The following is a 19,186-nucleotide window of genomic DNA, read 5'->3' on the forward strand; positions in this document are numbered from 1 at the left end:
TTTCAACTTTTCACTGTGTATTCAATTACCCCTTAATTCCACAATTTTGTTCCCTCTCCTGCCTACTTTTACCTGTGCTTAAAATAGGGTTGCTAGGCATGGTCCGTCTATCTGTTGATAGATGGAGCAGGCAGTGCGGGCTGCGTGCAGGCTCACATTCCTGACAGCCAGGGACTGTAAGTAAATGATTAAAGCCAGGTCCTCCCCAGCAGCTGATAACAGTGCCTGGGCTGTGTGCACTTCTCCCTGTCCCTGCGCTTGCAGACGCTCCCTCACTCAGCAGAGCTGGAGAAGTAGAGTTGTAGCAGCGCACAAGAGGGAAGGGAGATCTGCCATCTGCTCAGTGTATAAATGAAAGCAACATGTGGCAAGAGGACCCCTTTGTGCTGCAGGAGATTAACCCTTTAGGTGGAGGACTCTGGTTACTGACACCTTTGGGGGGCTATTGTTACTGGCTAGTGAGGGCAGTGGCGGCCATCTTAACTGAATAGTGAAATTGCAGTTTTACGCAGACTGGTTGCTAAGGGCTGAATCTTATTAAATATGGGGTAAGTCAGTCTAATAGTAACAGATTCTGGAATATCATGTTATTAGTAACCACATATATGAAAATTTAAATTAGGATCTAAATGTGACAGTTATCCTTTAAGGGCAACTGTCAGCAGATTTGTACCTATGAAACTGGCTGATGTTCCATGTGTGCTTTGCAGCCAAAAGGCATTCATTTTGTTCATATGCTCCCAAATTGTTGATAAAAATGAAGTTTTAATATACACAAATGAGCATCTAGAAGGACAGGGGGAGTTGCAGTTACACCTAGAGGCTCTGATCTTTCTGTAACTGCTGTGTCCTCTCCACTTTTATTAATGCCAAGCATAATGATGTTTGCTCCCAGAGGCTCATTTGCATGTATTAAAATATCATTTTTCTCTGCAATGCCGTCACATATAAACATTAATAAAAATTCTGGGAGATAGAATCCAACAGGATGCCCAGAAAGGGAATTGCAAGGGGTGTTCAATAAGTTATCTTTCTGAATATGAAAACAAAACTTTCTGAGAAAATTTGAACTTATTACTTTTCAATATAACTCACCCCCCCCCCCCCCCCTTTTGGCTTCAACACACAATTCCACTTCATCACCAGTAATCAAATGCCCTCAGAATAGAAGGAGACTTCTTGCTGTTGCAGGAAAGTAATCAATGGGAGCCATGTCTGAACTGTAGGATGGATGGTTAAGCTCCATAAAGCCTCATTCCTTGATAGCAGCTTGTGATTTGCAAGACTTGTGAGCTGGCACATTGTCATGAAGCAGCAACACACCGGCCAACAACTTCCCATAGCATTTACCATTGTTGAAGCATAGGTGTCTCCAGTAATGGTTGTCTTCTGTGGCATGAATTCTAGTAATAAAATGCCTGGAATATGTGCAAACTTTAATGCCTTCATGAGCTGTAACACTTTGACCCGATGATCTTCCAAAATCATTGCCTCCATTTTACGCCACATTTCCTCTGAAGGTCGCCCTCAACGGGGTCATCTTCAATTGATTCCCTACCCCATTTAAATTGCTTGACCCAAAACTTCACTTGTAAATAGAAAGGTGCATCACCATATACAGTAATCATCTTTTCATGGATATCTTTAGGCTTCTTTCTTCGTAAGGAATTTAATCACGAAACAAAGCTCCAAATACCTTCCTTTATTTGAAGACCCACACTGTACCGCACTTGCCATCCTGTCACTTCCAGTGCTTTCATGAGACTGAACTGTTGCTATGTGTTGCATGTCTAGACATGTCTAAACATGCACAGACAAGCTCAGCTCTAACACTGACAGAACATGTTGGGGTAGATCACTTATTGAACACCCCTCGTACACGCTCGGCAATTTCTTAATACATGCAGACCATTAAAATTGTCCTTTATATACAGTTGCAAGAAAAAGTATGTGAACCCTTTGGAATGATATGGATTTCTGCACAAATTGGTCATAAAATGTGAGCTGATCATCTAAGTCACAATACAAAGAATTAAATGTTTTTATTGAACACACCATGTAAACATTCACAGTGCAGGTGGAAAAAGCACACGAACCCTTGGATTTAATAACTGGTTGAACCTCCTTTGGCAGCAATAACTTCAACCAAGTGTTTCCTGTAGTTTCAGATCAGACGTGCACAACGGTCAGGAGTAATTATTGACCATTCCTCTTCACAGAACTGTTTCAGTTCAGTAATATTCTTGGGATGTCTGGTGTGAATCGCTTTCTTGAGGTCATGCTACAGCATCTCAATCGGGTTGAGGTCAGGACCCTGACTGGGCCACTCGAGAAGGCGTATTTTCTTCTGTTTAAGCCATTCTGTTGCTGATTTACTTCTATGCTTTGGGTCGTTGTCCTGTTGCAACACCCATCTTCTGTTGAGCTTCAGCTGGTGGACAGATGGCCTTATATTCTCCTGCAAAATGTCTTGATAAACTTGGGAATTCATTTTTCCTTCGATGATAGCAATCCGTCCAGGCAGCAAAGCAGCCCCAAACCATGATGCCCCCACCACCATACTTCACAGTTGGGATGAGGTTTTGATGTTGGTGTGCTGTGCCTCTTTCTCCACACATAGTGTGCGTTTCTTCCAAACAACAACTTTAGTTTTATCTGTCCACAGAATATTTTGCCAGTACTGCTGTGGAACATCCAGGTGCTCTTGTGCAAACCGTAAACGTGCAGCAAAGTTTTTTTGGAAAGAAGTGGCTTCCTCTGTGGTATCCTCCCATGAAATCCATTCTTGTTTAGTGTTTTATGCATCGTTGATTCGTTAAACAGGGATGTTAGCATATGCCAGAGACTTTTGTAAGTTTTTAGCTGACACTCTAGGATTCTTCTTCACCTCATTGAGCAGTCTGCGCTATGCTCTTGCAGTCATCTTTACAGGACAGCCACTCCTAGGGAGAGTAGCAGCAGTGCTGAACTTTCGCCATTTATAGACAGTTTGTCTTACCGTAGACTGATGAACAGCAAGGCTTTTGGAGATACTTTTATAACCCTTTCTAGCTTTATGCAAGTCAACAATTCTTAATCGTAGGTCTTCTGAGAGCTCTTTTGTGCGAGGCATCATTCACATCAGGCAATGCTTCTTGTGAAAAGCAAACCCAGAACTGGTGTGTGTTTTTTATAGGGCAGGGCAGCTGTAACCAATACCTCCAATCTCATCTCATTGATTAGACACCAGTTGGCCGACACCTCACTCCAATTAGCTCTTGGATATGTCATTAGTCTAGGGGTTCACATAATTTTTCCACCTGCACGGTGAATGTTTACACAGTTATTAGTTTAAGCAGACTGTGATTGTCTATTGTTGTGACTTAGATGAAGATCAGATCCCATTTTATGACCAATTTGTGCAGAAATCCATATCATTCCAAAGGGTTCACATACTTTTTCTTGCAACTGTATAGTGTGTCACCCTTGGGGTCCATTCACACGTCCGTGTGTGTTTTGTGGATCCACGGATCTGTGGATCCGCAAAACACGGACATCGGCAATGTGCGTTTCGTGGACCGGAAATGTGCATTTCGTGGACCGCACATCACCGGCACTTAATAGAAAATGTCTGTTCTATTTTTTTTTCGGGATCGTAATTGCAGACCCGGAAGTTCGGAATTTTCTCCGACGTGAATGGGTCCGCAATTCTGTTCTGCAAAATGTGGAACGAAATTGTGGATGTGTGAATGGACCCTTACTAGAACGGCACCAGTGTCTTCAATGTAAGATTTGCTTATTAGGTTACTTTCACAACAGTGTTATTTTATTCAGGTTTTGAGATCCTCCACAGGATGTCAAAACCTAAATAAAACACTTCTGTTTCATTTAATACATCCGGATCCGGTTGTATTAAAATGTATTTAACTGAACAAACCAGATGCAACATTAAAATCATAAGCATACGCTCACTGGCTTTAAGGGTTTCTGAAGGCAGTATATATTGATGACCTATCCTTACAAGAGGTCATCAATATCTGATCAGTGAGGATCCAATATACCCAGCACCCCCGATCAGCTGATTGAAGAGGAAGCAGTGCTCCATGCGAGTCTCGCTTCCTCTTCATTACACTGCCTGCAGTCTTGGCGGCACAGTGTAATTACAAGTACTTGAATGGTGCTGCTGTTGCAAAGGAGATAACACGCAGTGTAATGAAGAGAAAGCAGTTATGGCATGGAGCGTTCCCTCCTCCTCTTCAAACAGCTGATCGGCTGGGTACCTGTTCCTGAGGATAGGTCATGAATATATAGTGCCTGGACAACCCCTTAAAGCATGACGAGATCTGCAAGAAAGTTCAAGCTGCTGCTGTAACTCCCACATCAGCAGAGCGATAGCTTCGGTCCATTTTTTATGTGGCATTCAATAAAACATTTAGCAGTGGAGATACAAGAACACTAAGCTTTAGGAAAGCCGATTTTCACAGGCTACGGGTACAGTCACCCGACAGTGTAGTGTTTTGCAGTCATCAATTGCGGATCCGCAAAACACAGTGTCCGCATCTTTTTCAGCCCCATTCAAAAGAATGGATCTGCAAAGTTGCGGAACGGATGCTGACCCGTTCATACGGTCATGTGAATGTAGCCTAACAGATTAACTAATCCTATAGATCACGTAAACTTAGGCAGGCTGTCTAGACCTGCACTACATTTATCACAGTGGCTCAGGCTGGATAACAAACGTGGTACAGGGATAGCTTTTGTTTAGCTCTATACCAACTATTAGTTGACTTACATTGAGAAAGAATTTTACACCAGAATTGTGGAGTAATTTTATCAAAAACTGTGCATTTTTTCCATGAAGCTCTATACACTTTTAGACAGATTTTGGGACACATTACTTAATTTTGGCCAATGTCCTCAAAAATTAAAGTGCACAGAGTACATGGAACATTTTTTAAGCAATCTTAAATTGTTTCTGTGAACATGCCCTTACCTGTTCTGATTGAAATCCAAATAAGTAATGTTGATTTTTTCTTTAATTTCTTCATAGTTACTTTCGGAACCCTTCAAAGAAAAATCCATTTAAGACTATTCTGGCAAACAGTTTGTTGTATAGTCCTACCTATACCAAAAACATCTAGTGCTCTGGTGTACCAGTCACAGCCAGGTATTATATAGTCTACAATTTATATACATTAATATATTGCAGCTGAAGTCTAAATTAGTGGCAGAACACTGACAAAGACTGCTGATCTCCAGAAAGTTTTGCCCAGCTGTGACAACCTCTTTAACCCATTCTACCCCAGGCCACTTTTCACCTTCCTGCCCAGGCCATTTTTTGGCGTCACTTTATGTGGTAATAACTTTGAAACACTTTTACTTATACAAGCCATTCTGAGATTGTTTAATCGTTCCACATTGTACTTCATGACAGTGGTAAATTTGAGTTGATATATTTCCCCTTTATTTATAGAATTTTTTTTTTTACCAAAAATAAAATAAAATGCTTAGTTTTCTAAATTTGAATTTCTCTACTTTTTAGGCAAATTGTAACACCTCACAAAATAGTTATCAGTCAATATTCCCCATATGTGTTATGCTGGCATCATTTTGTAAATGTCATTTTATTTTTTTAGGTAGTTAGAAGGCTTAGGATTTTAGAAGCAATTTTTCAACATCATTTTCTTAAGGCACCAGGTCAGTTATAAAGTGATTTGTGAGGTAAGGGCCTTATGTAATAGAAACCAACCATGAATTACCCCTTTTTAGAAACTACACCCCCCCAAATTATTCAAAACGGATGTTACAAACTTTGCAGATTTTTTTTTTGCAGATGTTAATCAACTTTTTCTTCCAACAAAGCAAGGGGTAACAGCAAAATAAACCTCTAAATGTATTACTCTGATTCTGCGGTTTACAGAAATACCCCATATGTGGTAGTAAACTGCTGTAGGGCATATGGCCATGGTCAGAAGGAAAGGAGCGCCAAATGGTTTTTGGAGGGGAGATTTTGCTAGAATGGTTTTCGGGAGCCACTTTTTTATTTCTAGAGACCCTGATGTACCCCTACAGTGGAAAACCTCAAAAAGAGACCCATCAAGGAATTTATTAAGGGGTGTACTGAGCACTTTGAACCCCCCACAGCTGTTTTACGGAATGTAGAAACACTTGGCTGTGAAAATGAAAAGTTTCATTTGCTCCAATAAAATGTTGCTTTAGCCCCAAACTATTCATTTTCACAAGGGGTAACAGGAGAAAACGCATGTTTTCATTGGTACCATTTTGGGGTACATATGACATTTTGATCACTCTACATTACACATTTTGTAACATGTGACAAAAAAAAAAAAAGACTATTCTGGCACGTTTTTTATTTATTTATTTTTAGAGCGTTCACCTGACAGGGTAGATAACGTCATATTTTTATAGAGCAGGTTGTGAGAGACTTGGCAATACATAATATGTCCATTTTTTTAATTACTACTTTTACACAGTAACAGCATTTTTCAAAATAATAAAATCTCGTTTTTGTGTTGCCATTTTCTGAGAGCCATATTCTTTTATTTTTTTTAGCAATTGTCTTGACTAATTTTTTGCAGAACAAGATTAAGTTTTGATTGGTACCATTGTGGGGTACATACGAGTGTTTGATCGCTTAGTATTACAGTTTGTGAGGAAAGGTGACCAAAAATGGCTGTTTTGGCACAGTTTTCATTTATTTATTTTTTACAACGTTCACCTAACAGGATGGATCATGTGATCTTTTTATAGAGCCAGTCAACGGAGGAGGAACCTGATGGCACTGGGGGGGGGGGGGGGGGAGAAAGACACCTGATGGCACTGGTTTGGAACCTGATGACACTGGGGGCTGATGAGTTTTTATAAAGAAAAACATTATTTTAGTTTTTTGTTATTGGAGTACTCTTTTGCGGAAAAGAAAGTTTGGGTCTAAAAGCACAATTTTCTTGAAAAAAATAAAATAAAAAATCATTTTCCAATTTCACACCCAAGTATAAAAAATTATATGAAACACCTTTTGAGTGAAGCGCTCGCTACACCCCTTAAAAATTTCTTTGTGGTGTATTTTACAAAATGTGGTCACTTTTTATGGGGTTTCACTGTGGGGATACCTCAGGGTCTCTTCAAATGCAACATGGTGCCCAAAGACTATTCCAGCAAAATCTGCCCTCTATTTTGCTTTAATTCCTATAGAATACCTAAAGGGTTAGCAACATTTCTCAAGCCAGTTTTAAATCGTTTGAAGGATGTTGTTTCTAAAATGGGGTCATTTATAGGTTGGTTCTATCATGTAAGCCCCACAAAGTGACTTCAGACCTGAACTGGTCCTTAATAAAGTTGACTTTGGAGATTTTCTTAAAATTTTCAAAAATTGCTTCTAAAATTTTAAACCTTCTAACATACTAAAAAAAAATAATTACATTACCAAAATGATGCCAACATAAAGTAGACATACGGGAAATGTTAATTAATGAATATTTTATGAAGCATCAGTCTTAAAAGCAGAGAGATTCAAATTTAGAAAACATTTTTTTCCAATTTTCATTAACGTTGTATTTTTTTTAAATAAAAAGGTAAAACATATTGACTCAAATTAACCATTAAGGATCCATTCACATGTCCGCAATTTCGTTCCGCATTTTGCGGAACGGAATTGCGGACCTTTTCATTCCTATGGGGAAGCACGATGTGCTGCCCGGACATGGAATTGCGGATCCGCACTTCCGTTCCGCAAAAAAAGAGAACCTGTCCTATTCTTGTCCGCAATTGCGGACAAGAACAGGCATGTTCTATTAGTGCCGGCAATGTACGGTCCCCAAAATGCAGAACGCACATTGCTGCTTTCCGTGTTTTGCGGATACGCGGCTCTGTGGATCCGCAAAACACGTTGCGGACGTGTGAATGGAGCCCAAGATGAAGTACAATGTGTCACGAGAAAATCTCTGAACAGCTTGGATAAGTGAAAGTGTTCCAAAGTTATTACCACAAAGTGACATGTCAGATTTTCAAAATTAGATCTGGTCAGGAAGGGAGTAAATGGCCTGTCTAAAAGTGGTTAAGAGGCTTCTGCCTCTTAACAAATCAGGCGCATCTCACGCCAGTGCAGGGAGATCAAGACTGGCGGATGGATCCGCCAGCCTTGATATACAGTGAGAAACAGAAGTATTTGAACACCCTGCGATTTTGCAAGTTCTCCCACTTAGAAATCAGAGGGGTCTGAAATTCACATTGTAGGTGCATTCCCACTCAGATATAGAAATGTAAAACATATGCTTACCCATATGGCATCAGAAATATCTTCTTTAAGCACACGGTTCATGTCCCAATTTAGAACGTGATATTCTGAATTATCATCCATATCCCACTTATTTATGTTGTTATTGGTAAGAGTATAAAAGCAATCTCCTTTGTCCCACAGCACACTGAGGAGCTGCCAAAAAAGAAAATAAAAAAAATAATAAAAAAAAGAAGTTACAAATATAAGGAATGAAATGCCTATAATGGCACCTTAGAACAAGGTCTGCAGAATTCTGCCAGTTACAGAGCTGTAAATATCCTCCAGCAGATATAATGAACTCTTTCTTTTCCCAAAGGTTTTTTGTTTTTTGCATTTTTGTTTTGTGCTCTTTCCCTTCCCAGAGCCATAACTTTTTTATTTTTCTGTTCACATAGCCGTATGAAGACTGCAGGACTAATTTTACTTTCCAATGCCACCATTTAATATTGCATATGAAGTTGTGGGGAGCAGGAAAAAAAAAAAATCCAAATGGGGTGGAATTATAAAAAAATAAAAGTGCCAAAGTTTTATTATTATTTCTTTTTTATTTACGATGTTCGATATTCGATAAAACTGACCAGTTACTTTTATTCTCTAGGTCAGTACGAATCGGGCAATACCTTATATGTGTAGTTTTTCTTGTGTTTTGATACTTGTGGCGAAACCAACCTCGCCACTGGGTTTTGGAGAGGCCTGTTTACCAGCCTCTTGCCTCAGGATTATGGCCCTTTAAGATACTTTTACTAACTTTTAAACCCCTGAACCTATTCAAGTGAATTTTGGATAGGTTTGTCCCCAAGTTATACTGGTTAAATTGATATAAGTTATATGTATGTACATACTGGTTAAATTGATATAAGTTATATGTATGTACAATGTAAACTCACAAAGTTGTAACAATTTATAAGAAGTGTTACTTTTCAGCGTAGGAGATAGCTGAGTAGATACAGAAATTGACTCCATTATCTCCTAGACAGAGGGGAGGAATATGCTGGGTGTGTTTCTATTGTCCCATTGTGTGTTTAAATTGTGATTTCCGTCCCGTTGTCTCCACATGTGTATTGGCGATTTCCCTTTGTCCTGAAAGATAAATGGATTGCTCCTCGGGTGTCTCCAGGTCAGAGAGGAGGAAACCATGATGCATTGTGGGGATGTGTGGTGTCTATAGCCTGAATTGCTACATATCTGTCCTGTGTCCGATTGGTTGCTGTACTTACATTGTATGTGTTGTAATATATTGATTGGTTGCATTTCAAAACCCTGTGGGCAGTACTATGTTTGTGGATTGTGAATAAAAGAGGCTGTACGTGCAGGTACGGTCAGAGGCTGCTTTTATACCTTCATTAAGTTTTTGGCTCATGTTTGGGGAATGCGATAACTACACTCTTGGGGATTGCTATATCACAATACTCCCTTGAGTATAAGCTCTTGTAAGAGCTTGTTCCTGGTTCCTGTCTCTATATTTAGGAGAGGTTCACCCACTGGAGCCTGGAGACTTGTCGTAGGTCCAGGGTGGGTAGGAGACTGCGAGACCTCCACCAAGCTTCGGCGGTTCGTGGGGTCTGCAGCGCTGACGGTGTCAAGTGGAGTGCTTGGAGTCCTCTGGAAGCACTAGGAGCATCTATCGACAGAGGTACCCGGTCGGGGTGCTAGGTTTCCGTTACAATACTGATAAAATAATATTTTTTCATTGCCATATTCTGACCCCTTTAACTTCTTTTATAGTTATGTGTAATGGAGCGGTGTTTCTTATGGAGCTCTGCTACAGGCTGCTGCATAGTGTTTCCATAGAAAACACCATGCAGCAGCCTCCTGTCATTCTCAATGACAGGGGTTGCCGCATACACGCTCCGGTGCCTCTAATCACCGCCAGAGAAGGCCTGAGCATACCCGGAAGTGTGCAGTTCCGGGTTTTTGCGTGCAAAGATGCCATGGTCAAGATTGACAACGGCATCCGTTGTCTGCGACTGGCATTATCGCCGGTCATGGAGATGAGTCTCGGGTGCTTGCTGAATCAAACACACCAAACACAAGAAATGGGGGGGGGGAGAGAAGAGGTATCTGGTTTCTAGGGAGAGGAAAAGGTCACCACCTAATGAATCCTAACCCTAGCCCTGACTGCTAACCGAATGAACAGACCTCAGTGGTAGGACCGTTAATTCACTGGAACCTAAAGCCTGACTTACCCTGTAATTCCCTAAGGTAGTGAATAGGGCCCAAAGACGACTCGTTCCTTAAGCAGAAGGAACAGGGGTCTTGACTCAGACCAGATACCAGAAGGCAGGGGAAACAACACAAAACAAATAGAAAGGAATGAGACACTTAACTCCTGAAGTAGAAGAAAGAGCAGGAACACCAGAGGAGACAACACACACCAGCTCTTCCACTTGCAAATTAAACTATACACTGCAAGGAGTGAAGGGAGTAGCCAGACTTAACTAGTAATGACCACTATGCTGCACCTGACTAGAGGTGTGTTCATTACCATCAACTACAAAGTGAAATCAAAAGAGGCTGTCAGATGACATCACGTGACCTTCTAACACCTAGCCTGGGAGTGACCATGACATAGGTGCTCCGAAGCGGGCGACATCTTTAAAGACGCAGCCAGTGCCGTACTAGTCTCGGTTTTCTAATGTGTAGGGAACATTTTACCAATATATGTTAATTAGTGAAGTTGTACATTTATAATAGAAAAAGAGCCCTGAAATGTCCCTTGGCAGCGCTCTGCAAATGAGCGTTGCTAAGGCATACAGTATCTATCTTTCTAATACAGTACAGTTCAGTAGTGACTGGGAAGATGGCTGGGCGCTGCTGCCCTCACATAGTGGACAATAGATTAATATCTGGACCCTACATATATATTCATATCCTTGCTATTTTTATTACTCATCAACGTGGCCAGCACTGTCAGTGAGTGATTCTGCAGTCTCCCCAGCTGGCTGAATAACAAATAAATAGTTATATACCGTACTATAACTGTCCCTATCAGAGGTTGCACTACATTTTTTCCGGAACAGTAAACATACCACTCTTACAGTTTTTGAAAAATATTTTTAGCAGAAGAGGAGTATAAAGGTTGAGATAATTCAAATATAATACGTAGGCGTACACTTGTTCACATCTGTGTTGGAGGCTCCATTCGAGGCCTCTGTCACAGATTCCGTCAAAAAGACTGGACAAAAAAGCCTAGCATGTAGGACTTTTTGTCTGGTAAAAATACAGGCTCCTGAACGGAAACTGAATGGACTCCATCACAGTCAGTGGAGTCTGATCCGGTCGGTTCCTGTAAGTTGGGGTGGGTTCATATTATGTTTTTGTCATACATGACAGTTACACTTTAACAAACCATTTTCAGCTAAGCATTCCCATAAAGTAGCACTGCCACAAAAATGTTTACTAACCTGTCAGAAAGGTGCATGACATAATCTGTAGTGAATGTAATCTTCTCACCATTGACTGTGTTTGTGAGTTATCCTCTCCCTTCTGATTCTCAGCTATGTCATGTGACCAACTCGACACAGGGCAGGAGGTCAATTACTTCTCTGTTCATTCCTAGGATACTTAGATCCAGGCTCTCACAGGAATACATAGAGAAAAGGGCTTCCTGTCTACACATAAGGCCTCTTGCACACTACAGTATGGCTTTTTCAGCATTTTGCGGTCCGTGTGCATTGCATTTTTTGTGGAACGGAACAGCTGGTCCTTGATAGACCAGTACTATTCTTGTCCGTTATGCGGACAATAATAAGACATGTTCTATCTTTGAACGGAACGGAAAGAAACGAAAATATGGAAATATGGAAATGGAAGGCATACGGAGTACCTTAGTTTTTTTTTTTGCAGATCCACTGAAATGAATGGTTCCGTATATGGAACGCAAAAAAACTGAACGTAAACGTGTGCAAGAGGCCTAAGGCTGGTTTCACATCACTGTTTCATTTTCTTTTCTTCTGATCTTCCAGAAGAATATAAAAAATAAAATAAAAAAGGATCCTGTTGCACCTTATGCACATTTTGCATCCATTTTAGACATTTCCGTCTAATATCTGTTTTTAAAGACAGAAAAAGTACTTAATGCAGAACTTTCTTCTGTCAAAAAAAATTACAAAAATAAATAAAAATCTCTCAGATGGAAAAGCCTAAAACACATACCAAATGTGCATAATAGATGCACTGGAACCTTTTTTTAATCATGATCCCGTTTTTGTTTTTTCCTGTTACTTTGATGGATCAGAAGAACGGAAAAAGAAACGGTGATGTGAAACCAGCCTAAGATGCTGTGTTATTTATAAAGTCTAATTGCTGGTCAACTGACACAGCTGAGAATCAGACGGAAGGGGATAACTCACAAATACAGACACTGGTAAGAAGATTACATCATGTACCTTTCTAACAGGTCAAAGAATAAAAATGTTTGTGGAAGTGCTACTTTAACCAATCAGTTTTCTGATATTTTTAAAACTGAGCACAGATCTGGGAGAAGTATCAAATAAAAAAATAAAAAAAACCTCTTCACCTTTTAAATGCCCAGCACTCCTGCTCCTGGTCCCTGCTGGTTCTAGAGCGATAATATCACATTCATTGTTTACAAGACCACTTCTGCCCATCGCTGGCATCAGTAGTCATTTGCTGTTCAAGCACACAACTGCTAAGTGCAGTGACAGGCTGCAAGGTTTTTATTTAATTTTTTTGTTTACCAGCTTCTGACCACCCATAGATTATATACTCCTCAGCATTAAAATTGCAACACCAAGGACAAGCTGTATGGTTATGCAAATCAAGGAAGTTGCAGGTGTCTCTAAGATCTGCATTTGATCTAAGATCAAATTTTTAAGCTTCATATCTGTCTGAGACGCATAAGGCCTCTTTCACACGAGCGTGACGGATTGGCATTCAGTGAAACTCGCACCATTTAGCAAGTAAGTTCATTCAGTTTTGTCTGTAATTGTGTTCATTATTTTTTTCCCCGCGGTTGCAATGCGTTTTGATGCATTTTTCACGCGCGCGATAAAAAAAAACAACTGAAGGTTTACAAACATCTGTTATAAACCAGTGAAAAACGCATTGCATTCGCACTTGTTTGCGGATGCAATGCGTTTTTCAATGAAGCCCCATTCACTTCTATGGGTCCAGGGCTGCGTGAAAAATGCAGAATATAGAACATGCTGCATGGAAAAAAAAAACGCTCATGTACACAGACCCATTGAAATGAATGGGTCAGGATTAAGTGGGTGTGCTATGCGCTCACGTCAAGCATTGCACCCGCGCGGAAAAGCTGCGTTTTGGTGTCCGTCTCCAAAGCGGAATGGAGACTGAACTGATGCATTCTCAGCGGATCCTTTTCCATTCAGAATGCATTAGAATGCAAACTGATCCGTTTTGGACCACTTGTGAGAGCCCTGAACAGATCTCGCAAACGGAAAGCCAAAACGAGAGTGTGAAAGTAGACTTATTAGGGAGGGGGAAACTGCACAGAGGACCTTGCCTCCAAAGGCCATGTCCTGATTAGCCGAACCATCAATTCTGTTGTGCTTCGTAAAAGTGTGTAAGCACTTACACTTGGCCGCAAAACATCAGTTTTAAGGAAGCTGAGGATTTCGCTGCCCAAGATGCAGATATTGACCCAGTGAAATAGGCTTTTAGGAATAGTGAAACTGGTTTCCCTTTGGCTCTGTAGGCTTCAGATTTGGCTATTCTAATATATCAAGAGATGGAACTTTTCAAGGTCTTCTTCCCCTTGTTAGGACCGCAGAACTGTAGGAAAAGGTTTTTTATCAATTCTCCATTGCCTTGTTGTTACTATATAGTGGAAAACTGCCATTTTGACATCTATTGTATGGAAGGATTCCAGAGTATTCCTTGGGCTGGCACAGAAAGATGGAATTACTATATCTTGGAATTTATGAAAGAAAAACAATTTTTGGCAAGAAGTTTTGGTCCAATTTGAATATTAGCTTTTCGTCCAATGTTCTTAAGTAGGGTTCCTGAATGGAAAGGGCCTGTAATTCATTCACTCACTCGTATAGCTGGTTATTGCTACTAAGAAGATATGGGGTCATTTATCAAACTGGTGTAAAGTAGAACTGACTTAGTTGCCCACAGCAACCAATCAGATTCCACCTTCCATTTTTAACAGCTCCTCTGGAAAAGAAAGGTGGAATCAGATTGGTTGCTATGGGCAACTAAGCCAGTTCTACTTTACACCAGTATGATAAAAGACCCCAATGCTTTTTAAAGTGAGTAATCTAACTCAATTAGACTCCAAAGGCTCAAAGGGTGGTTCGGTCAGGGCTCCAGATGGCGAACAAAATGGTCACCAATGCGACCAGGAATTTGCAAATGGCGATAAGACTTTGTCCCACCGCCGGGCTGCAGCTTTAAGAAAAAAAAAAAAACTTCCTTCAGCAGACGCACCATGCTAGGCACGCCTATTAGAAGAGCCAATCCCTTGACATCCAGCCCGCCAGCCAGCGAGTATGGAAAGCTTGATGGAGGACAGACAGTAACTTGCTTTCCCATAATCCCTTTAGTCGCAAAGCATGGGCTGCAGCCAAATCGGACTCCAGATTTGTTAGTCACCTGGGTAATGCTGGGAAGAAATGGCTTCCTTGGGTGACTACCAGCTGCTCAGCGCTGTCGCTTTCATCTGAGAGTCCCGCACAGCTGCCTGGAAAAGGAGGGAGGGCGCGGTCGTGGTCGTGGATGAGCGCAGGTTAGATAATAACTTATAGGGTGGGCGTTGTGATACTGGCTCGGGTCAGACGCAGTGCACAGCGGGTGTTAGCAGTGACCCACCACACGTCAGTGACCTGCTACGATTGGTTACTGTACAGAGCTCAGGGCGCTGGAGCAGTGTATGGTGGAGCAGCAGCTGCTCACGCTGTGACTGCTCGCAGCGTACAAGTGTGTGTTAGGCGCTGTGCACTGCATGCAGTGAGGTCTTCTCGGTGTGGTCTGTACAGTGAAGTGGGATCTGTGCAGTGGGATCTTCTCAGTGTGGCAGAGGGTAGTGTGACCATGTACAGTGAGTACAGTTATGACTAGTGCAGTGTAGTACTATGCCCAGTGTAGAGCAGTGCAGAACAGTACGGTACCAGCGCTGTATATCCAGTGTAGTGCAGTGAGTATGGTACCAGCGCTATATATCCAGTGTCGTGAGTACGGTACCAACGCTGTCTGTCTATCCAGTGTCGTGAGTACGGTACCAGCGCTGTCTATCCAGTGTCGTGAGTATGGTACCAGCGCTGTCTATCCAGTGTCGTGAGTACGGTACTAGCGCTGTATAGATCCAGTGTAGTGCAGTGTGTTCTGTGTAGCTGTTGCCTTATACCTCTTTCACATGGGCGTGTTCCTTATGGGAATCACGCTCCATGTGAGAGCGATCCTCCTTTCTGGACTTAGGAAGCGCATTGCGTTATACTGATTTATAATGCACTGTGTCTCTGTGTGACCTGTATCAAGCCCACAGAACTGCTTTAATAAGAGTTGATCAATAAATGATATATACCCCAGGATGGTAGTGGTACTATTAAAAAGTAGAATACCATGTTAACGAAGGTTTATCTGCCCAAAACAGAATTAAATCAAAAGTATGCAATCAATTCATATTTCTACACTGGAGGATCTAATCGAAATTAGCTCAGAAGACCCTTCACTTGAGCCATTTAAATCCTGAGCCCTGTGTTAGATACTGGTTTGGATCTAAAAGAAAGAGCATGCCTCATTACACAGGATGGCCAACGAATCCGGATCAGTCTGACAAATGCATCAGTTTGCGTCCAGATTGCCAGAGTCGGCAGGCAGTTCCGGTGATGGAACTGCCTGCCGGAATTCTCTGCCGCAAGTGTGAAAGTACCTTAAGTTGGTAATTCTGGGTCCAAGTCTATCTGCAGCTTTGAGGAATCTTGAAATCCAGGATATTTTCTTCAAGCTTGTGTTAAAGAGAGCCCTAGTACTGACACTTGTACCCTAGGTTTATAGGGAGCAAGCCCTAGATCCAGACCATCCTGCAGAAATTCTAAGATTAGGGAGATGTGGTTGACCTCACGAAACCTCTCCACATCAAGACAGAAATTGTATCCAGATTTTTACATAGATCTCTGATGTATTAGATTTCCTGCTTAATAGTATTGTCTGAACTACTGTCTCAGAAAGCCCTCTGTTCAGCAGGGAGTCCTTTTCAAAATCCAAGCCGAGAGTTTCAACTTTTTATGCATGGGTGACGGACTGGACCATGTGATAGTCAGTCTGGGTTTTGGGGAAGGCCAATAAGTAACTATCAGGATTAGTTTGCAACTCTGATCTGAATTTCTGGAGGACCCTGGAAAATAAACAAATTAGACCACTCTGGGCTACCACATGAGGGATCTTCGCAGGGGAAGCTGCGCCTGCAGTGCTGAGCAAAGGCGTGTAGAGAGGACGGAGAGCCACCCACTTGATACGACTTCTGCCTGCAACATGTAGTAATGTCATGAACCCAGTCGAGCTCCCAGCACCTCTCCTCTAGTAGGACATGAAAAACACTTGGTAGGAAGGGGAGGGTGGAGTTTTTAAACTTCAGTTTTTTTTTCCTGTCCTATCAGAAGGAATGCAGTCTCAGGTAGCTGTCATGGAGACGACTGGGGTAAAGTACAGACTGCCCTGCAAAAAATTAGCCCTATCACAGCTCCATATGCATAACTACAAAAAAAAGTTATAAGAGTCAGAATATAATTATGAAAAAAATAATTCCCCCAAGTTCCCCCCCCCCCCCCCCCAAGTATTAAAGGGAACCTGTCATCAACTTTATGCTGACCTCACTGAGGGCAGCAAAAATAGTGACAGGAATGCTGATTTCAGCAGTGTGTCACTCATGAGCTAAAAGTAAGTGGTTGTTGCTGAGAACCGGTATCATATTTATTGCAGCCCAGGCCTTGAAAAGAGTCAGATCTACTTGAGAAGAGTCATGGTTATTCATAATCTCCTGCACTCTCACCCATCTGCTGATTATTGGCAGTTCTCTCCTAGAGAGACAGGGAGAAAACTAGGAATTCATGAATAACCATGACTCTTCTCAGGTGGCCAGGACTCTTTTCCAGGCCCACTCTGCAATGATTGTGTTGCTGGTTTTCGGCTACCACTTAATTTTAAATGACAGACCTCTGAAATCAACTCATCTGTCTCTACTTTATGCTGCCACTATGGCAGAATTCCATTTTCTTTCCCCAATTAGACCCCATTAGGAATTTCCCACTACATTGTAACCATAAATGGTGCCATTAGAAAGTACAACTTGTCCTGCCCTCATAAGGCTATGTGAACAAAAAAAAGGAGATTTTTGTATAACTTGCCAGTAAAATCTTTCTCGCTCTTCATTGGGGGACACAGGAACCGTGGGTATAGCTATGTCCTCTAGGTGGTGTTGACACTAGTCAAAGCTGTTAGCTCCTCCCCCGGCAGCTATACCCCCTCCAGCAGCAGCTGCTGCCAAGGCCAATAAGATAATGGGTTGCATCAAAATGGGCATAGATGCCAGTGATGAGAACATAGTCCTACCACTTTACAAATCGCTAGTCAGACCACACATGGAGTACTGTGTACAGTTCTGGGCTCCTGTAAACAAGGCAGACATAGCAGAGCTGGAGAGGGTCCAGAGGAGGGCAACTAAAGTAATAACTGGAATGGGGCAACTACAGTACCCTGAAAGATTATCAAAATTAGGGTTATTCACTTTAGAAAAAAAGACGACTGAGAGGAGATCTAATTAATATGTATAAATATATCAGGGGACAGTACAGAGATCTATCCCATCATCTATTGATTCCCAGGACTGTGACTGTGACGAGGGGACATCCTCTGCGTCTGGAGGAAAGAAGGTTTGTATACAAACATAGAAGAGGATTCTTTACGGTAAGAGCAGTGAGACTATGGAACTCTCTGCCTGAGGAGGTGGTGATGGTAAGTACAATAAAGGAATTCAAGAGGGGCCTGGATGTATTTCTGGAGTGTAATAATATTACAGGCTATAGCTACTAGAGAGGGGTCGTTGATCCAGGGAGTTATTCTGCTTGCCTGATTGGAGTCGGGAAGGAATTTTTATTCCCCTAAAGTGTGGAAAATTGGCTTCTACCTCACAGGTTTTTTTTGCCTTCCTCTGGATCAACTTGCAGGATGACAGGCCGAACCGGATGGACAAATGTCTTTTTTCGGCCTTATGTACTATGTTACTAGCATGGAGAGAGAGCTTCAGTTTGCGAGAAGCAGTAGGAGAAGCAAATAAACCAACAAAAAAACGTGGAACAGCAACAATGCCAAGAACCGAACTAGGTTCCAACCAGCAACAGCCACAACTGTGAACGAACAACAATACTGGGTGGGTGCTGTGTCCCCCAATGAAGAGCGAGAAAGAGATTTTACTGGTAAGTTATACAAAAATCTCCTTTTCTCGTCCCATATACATTGGGGGACACAGGAACCGTGGGACATTCAAGAGGAGTCCACGGGGAGGGAAAAACCACAGACCCATGGAAGCAAGCGTCCCTGCTGGTAGTTAAGAAACTGCCACCTGCAAGACCTTGCGGGCTAAGCAGCGGCCGCAGATGCATAAGAATCCACCGGGAAAAATGTTTGAATGTTTGTAAGGAGGACCGGAAGCCGAGTTACACAACCGCGCAGCCGAGGCGCGATGCCTCAGAACCCAAGAAGCGACCACCGCTCAGGGGAGCGAGCTATGACACTTAAGGGCGGAATGGTAAGGCATTTGCAGACCGAAATCAATCGCGCAATTGCCCCTCGGAGGCCGGCAATCCTTCCAGTGGAACCTCCGGATGACAAAAAAGAGGTTTCGTACGCCGGAAGGGACTGATGGCTGCCAATAATGACGTAGCTCCCTGCCTTAGGGAGTATATGAGAGGGACAGTGAAGGAAGGA

General features: G+C 42.0%; 1 protein-coding gene across 1 annotated transcript in view; it reads right to left on the reverse strand.

Annotated features, from left to right (window-relative positions):
* Positions 1–19,186, reverse strand: part of NUP133 (nucleoporin 133) — a 279,976-nt gene that overhangs the window by 196,818 nt on the left and 63,972 nt on the right. Inside the window, exons 7-8 of the mRNA XM_044292116.1 lie at positions 8,276–8,428; positions 4,973–5,043 (exon numbers count right to left, since the gene is read on the reverse strand). Coding sequence (XP_044148051.1) covers positions 4,973–5,043; positions 8,276–8,428 — 224 coding nt within the window. The remainder of the gene's footprint in view (positions 1–4,972; positions 5,044–8,275; positions 8,429–19,186) is intronic.

The sequence above is a fragment of the Bufo gargarizans genome, chromosome 4 (assembly GCF_014858855.1).
Source record: "Bufo gargarizans isolate SCDJY-AF-19 chromosome 4, ASM1485885v1, whole genome shotgun sequence".
NCBI lineage: Eukaryota > Metazoa > Chordata > Amphibia > Anura > Bufonidae > Bufo > Bufo gargarizans.